The 5,529-nt window shown below is 46.2% G+C and overlaps 1 protein-coding gene across 1 annotated transcript in view; it reads right to left on the reverse strand.

Moving 5' to 3' along the window:
• Positions 1-4,415, reverse strand: part of rac2 (Rac family small GTPase 2) — a 23,315-nt gene extending 18,900 nt beyond the window's left edge. Inside the window, exon 1 of the mRNA XM_056288757.1 lies at positions 4,066-4,415. Within this exon, the coding sequence (XP_056144732.1) occupies positions 4,066-4,100 (35 nt within the window). The 5' untranslated portion in view covers positions 4,101-4,415. The remainder of the gene's footprint in view (positions 1-4,065) is intronic.
• Between the last annotated feature and the right edge of the window lie 1,114 nt (positions 4,416-5,529).

Raw genomic sequence — 5,529 nt, forward strand, 5'->3', positions numbered from 1 at the left:
AGTCTGCAGCCCTTCCCGGATCAGCAGAGGGGGCGGAGCAACAACCGGGACGGCTCGGAGGAGCGGGGTGATGAGCCAGATACAGATGAGGAGAGGCCTCTAAGGTGTTTTATTTTGGTGCTACCTCCCTCATCAGCTCTCTCGGTGCACCTCCCACCATAATTCGAAACCAGCAATTTCCAGAGTTAGAGAGATTCATATTTGACCCAGAATGGGGGGGGGGGGGGATCAAGTTGTAATATATTTGCACAGTAAAATCGCTGCGATTGCACAATCTCCTGCAAATCCTCCTTCGGTTTTAACGCATTTCCATTTCGGGGACGCGCAGCCATGCGACGGCGAGAGCGGTTGCGAGCTCACACACTTTAACCTCTGTCTGCCATCATGAAAAGCATCCACGCACATTCTCACAACCCCCCAACTTGTTCCTGCTCGACTCGAAACACACAAGGCCAGAAGTCAGACCCAAACAAAACAACAAAAAGTAGGCAAAGTGCAACAACCTAGCGAGGTTTGTTTGCCTTGAGGCCGCTTCTCAACACCGTTACGGAGTCGGCCTTCCGAGGATAACGCCTTTTATTTTTTCTTCTCATGGTCGACAAATGTTACGAAAACACTAAATTCCACCATGCGTCCCCCGTACTCACAAGTCTTCTCCATCTAGCTGAGGCCGATCTTATCTCCTACCCAAGAAGCAATGGGGGTCACGTGGTAGTCAAGAAACCATCAAAACAGGGCACAGTCTTGCTGTTGCCTTGGTCGCCGTAGAGCAGTGTTTCTCAACCGGGGGTCCGCGGACCCCTAGTGGTCCGTGGTGTAATTGCAAGGGGTCCGTGAAAATAAAATATCTTTAAAAAAAAGATCCTATGACATTTATAGAAATAGGATTATTTTACTCAAATGTGACCGAGACCTTTATCTACCTAAACTATGAAGGGTAACAGGACTTTTTTTTCTCTAATTACATCTGTTTCACAAGTGTAGTTTATTGTATTTTAATAAGAGATCTCGCTCCCGTTTGCATTGTTAAAAGTTACTGCATAAAAATTCTGTTTTGTTACATATATCTGAAAGTTACTGAATACATATTCTGTTTTGTTACATATATCTGAAAGTTACTGAATACATATTCTGTTTTGTTACATATATCTGAAAGTTACTGCATAAGAATTCTGTTTTGTTACATATATCTGAAAGTTACTGAATACATATTCTGTGTTGTTACATATATCTGAAAGTTACTGAATACATATTCTGTGTTGTTACATATATCTGAAAGTTACTGAATACATATTCTGTGTTGTTACATATATCTGAAAGTTACTGAATATATATTCTGTTTTGTTACATATATCTGAAAGTTACTGCATAAGAATTCTGTTTTGTTACATATATCTGAAAGTTACTGAATACATATTCTGTGTTGTTACATATATCTGAAAGTTACTGAATACATATTCTGTGTTGTTACATATATCTGAAAGTTACTGAATACATATTCTGTCTTGTTACATATATCTGAAAGTTACTGAATACATATTCTGTTTTGTTACATATATCTGAAAGTTACTGCATATGAATTCTGTTTTGTTAACTATATCTAAGTTACAACTGAAAGCTCTTATTTTTGCCCCAAAGAGTGAATAAATGCTATAATGCAATTTAAAATGCAATTTCTACTGTTTCTACAAATTGCAACCCCCCTCCCCCAAGATCAGGTGGAGGGGCCCTCAGGGTAGATCAAAAATACGCAGGGGGTCCAGGACCCCAACAAGGTTGAGAACCACTGCCATAGAGCATGTAGTTTGCTAACAATGTGTTTTTTCCCCAGTTTTTCATGAAACACCTTTATAAAGTAAAGATTCCTACTCAGGGCCGGATTAAATGGATCGATTACACTAGGCAGAGCATTTTTCTTGGCCCCCCCCCCACCCCACCCCAACCCCAACCCCAAACAAGCACATTTTGATACTTTGTAAACAAACAATATTACTTTTAACTGCCACATGGTTATTAAGGTTAGTTTTTATCCATCTGTCTGAGCCCCCCTGTGGTAATTATAGACCCTAGACAGCGGCCTAGTTTGCCTATGCCTAGATCCGGCCCTGTTCTACTGCGATCTATGGGGGGGGGGGGGAGAAATCACTGTGCATATTTGCACGGTGCCACGCATTTCATTGTCCCGAGTTTCGACGCGAAGCGGTTTTTCCCGCAGCTGGCTTCTGTCCTATTGCTGAATCCAGAGTGAATACAAATGTGTAGCGGTGAAACAGGGAAAACAGCCCCTATTAAACAGAACAGTTTGATGCTCTTTGAAGTAGCGGTGGGCGATACGGACCAAATACCTCGATATCGATATTGTGACGACAGTGGGGTGACGATAGGTGTTTTCGAAAAAAACATTTAAACGATCAGATTGTTGATAAATAATCATCAGTAGGGCCTATATATTATCAACTAAGTCGGTAAAGGCAAATAATAGAGCAACTAGAACAGACGGGGGAAGCTCAGGAGATTATATCACTTTACTGTACAACAGCCTTTAAAACCAGGAAAAGACAACACTGACGTCACATCACCATATCCAAAATCCGGGACGATATCTAGCCTCTCATCGTGATATCGGTACGATATCGATATTTTGCCCAGTCCTATTTTGAAGTCACCTTTGGGAAAAGTGGAATATGCAGGGGGGGGGGGGGTTCTTCATGATACTGGATTACGCTGTTTAAGGCCGTGTCTCTATAAGCTGTATGGGATCCTCTAGATCCCTGGTTGGGGGAGAAGTGTGGCATTGACCGGATGAAAAAGACTTGTGAGTATGGGGGGGGGGGTGCATGGAGGAATTTGTCATCCACAAAGAAAAACACAAAATGACACCGCTGTCATCCTCTACTTTGAGCTGGCGCTAACCGGGTCCCGCCGCTGGACCATCGCCGCCTCGGACCTGCCGAGTCACAAACGAAGCACCGTCTATTCTGGCACACATCAAGGTAGCGATAGCAAAGCCAAATATCGGGCCAAGTGTCCTGTCGCCATCCCCGAAAACCCGCCACAGCGGCGGCGTCGGTGTGAAACTAGACAAGGGGCGGGTCGTTCAGTTCGGGGTTCACCTCAGGTGGGCATCATCTGAGGTTTCAGAGCCGTGTGGAAGCAAAACCAGAGGCCTCTGAATGCCATCTCTACAGCGCCAAAGGCCACGCAACACCCACGGCGAAAAATGCCAACCGGCTAAAGCCCGGCGTCTTGAAACAAGAGACTGACTTCTGGTTGAGGAAAGTGCACATGTGGGGAATATGCGAGGAAGCCGTGGCGTTGGCCGAAGAGCCGGGTGGGACACCCAGCCCGGACACCGTGAGACCGACTGCACGGGGCCAAAGAGGAACTGAAGTCGAGTAAAAAAAAAACACACACACACAAGAGGAACTCATCCGTCACTACAAAAATGGAGGAAGGTGGCAGGAGCATAGGCAGAAAAAACTGCTTTACCTCGCCACATCAGCACTGGATATATGTAGGGCCCGCGTCAAGGCCGGTGCTTACGGGAAAAGATGCTACTGAAGCACCATCCGTGCACACGTCAACGCCATCGCTCATCAGCCACCTCGCCTCTCTTGACGGATTCCTCCATGTGTGCCGCGAACAGCTCGAGATCAGCTTTTGCGCCACCATTTCCTGCCTCGTCGCGCGACGAGGGCCTTGTCGCCGAGCTCCGCAGCCTCTCCTCGTAAACTCGAACGTCCCCGGGTGGAGGTAGACGCTGACCCTTCCCGTCACCAATCTGAGCCGATCGAGTTCAATGACCTTTCTGGGATTTCATCTTTTGTCTAAGAAGACGGTGGAGAAATAAAGTGAAGTAAAGGCCCGGCGCGCTGCGTTAGGCCCCCCTCGATTCAGAAGGGCTTTGACCCCATCCCCAACGCTCAGGTAGCAGAAGTTTCCTCTCAGCAGGGGTTCTGGCCACAGTGCAGCGTTGCATCTGGACACGGCAGCCTCGTCTCCATTCCGGTCATACTGACACACATCATGAATTTAACCAGAAAACACAAAAAACACACAACTTACCCATCTCCCACCACTACACATTTGATCGCTTGCATTGTCCCAACTCTTCTTCAGCTGTTATGAAGAGTTTTGCGGCATATGAAAATGAACAGTAATGATGAGGAGGAGGAGGAGGAGGAGGAGGAGGATGGAGGAATCAAACGGAGTTCCTGGCAACAGACTCCTCTCTCTCTTCTGACTCGGCCAACCGTCTTCGTGCTGCTTCTGTGCCTCGTCTCTCGTTGCGGGCGGCGCGCCGGGAATGGTGCAACAGCCGCTGTGGAGTCTCACCCTCTCGGCTCTTGACGAGTAACAGGAAGTGCGGCTCGCACCGCCTGCAGGCTGAAGAGCGCGCCGCCCGCTTCCGCCCGAACTCGGCAAGCGCGTGAAAGCGTGCGTCTCAAATCTCCCAAAAAACGCCGCAAACTTCCGTTTTAATGCCGGCAACTCTCCGTGGGGAGGGGGGGGGGGGGGGGCAAAACAGGTGAGCCGAGCTCCGGGTTATGGGGGGGGCCGCGCAGGCCATAATTCACACCGCCCACTAGATGGCGCCAGATGCTTAGGAATGAAGCACGTTGGATGTCCTTTACAGGAATGGCAGCTGGTTTAGATTACGTTCCACCCGTTTCTATTTTTTTCCATTATTAAAAAAAAAAACAAAAAAACAAGATTAAGGAATAATGTAAGTACTGCATATGAAGGAGATTAGTGGCCTTCGCTTGCTCCACCACATGGTGTGTCGGTGTTTTCATCCCCGTTGTGATCACTGGGGGGTTTAATGAAAGAGAAATTGCTGGTATGCAGGACATATTATTTACCATTCAAAGTGTGAGTACGAGTTACTGACAGCATCTATTCTAGATTATGAAGGGAAAAAAAAAGATTCCCATACACAGAATATATTTTTATATAGTTTATATTCTGACATTGTCACGTCACCAAAAGACATGACCGCTGCTGACCACATCCAAAAAAATAAAAATAAATAAATAAATAAAAATGCTGTAATTCAAAGAGGGACCAGCGTGTTAATTCTCGGGTGGATACGTGTGAGTGGTTACGGCATCAGGCATGGCTACACCAGCCCTGTTTTCATTCTGACATATGTTTCCTGTACAGCCTCAGTACATTTCCACAGCCCACGACAAAGCATGGCCATCCGAAGAAGAGACAGCTTCCTTTGGGGAAAAGGTAAGCATTTTAACTTGGCTATTGTTTTTTTATTCGCGTTACGAACAATATGGTTATTATGGACCCTAAAGACGTTGAGGGAGGGGGGTGGTGTACTTCTATAGGGTATAGCAGAGTTGTCTTACAGGAGGCGTCAGTCAACAAGTCTAGAGGACTCACTTTAAGATGCACTTGTGTTCTGTCAGCCGACAAATGAAGCGAAGTCAGAGTTGATTCCACGCACTGGGAAAAGACAAAATAACGTTAACTGGCTTTTAAGCAGCCATTTAAAAAAAAATAATCACTTTTTGGTTT

The sequence above is a fragment of the Lampris incognitus genome, chromosome 10, assembly GCF_029633865.1.
Source record: "Lampris incognitus isolate fLamInc1 chromosome 10, fLamInc1.hap2, whole genome shotgun sequence".
In the NCBI taxonomy this organism is placed as follows: domain Eukaryota; kingdom Metazoa; phylum Chordata; class Actinopteri; order Lampriformes; family Lampridae; genus Lampris; species Lampris incognitus.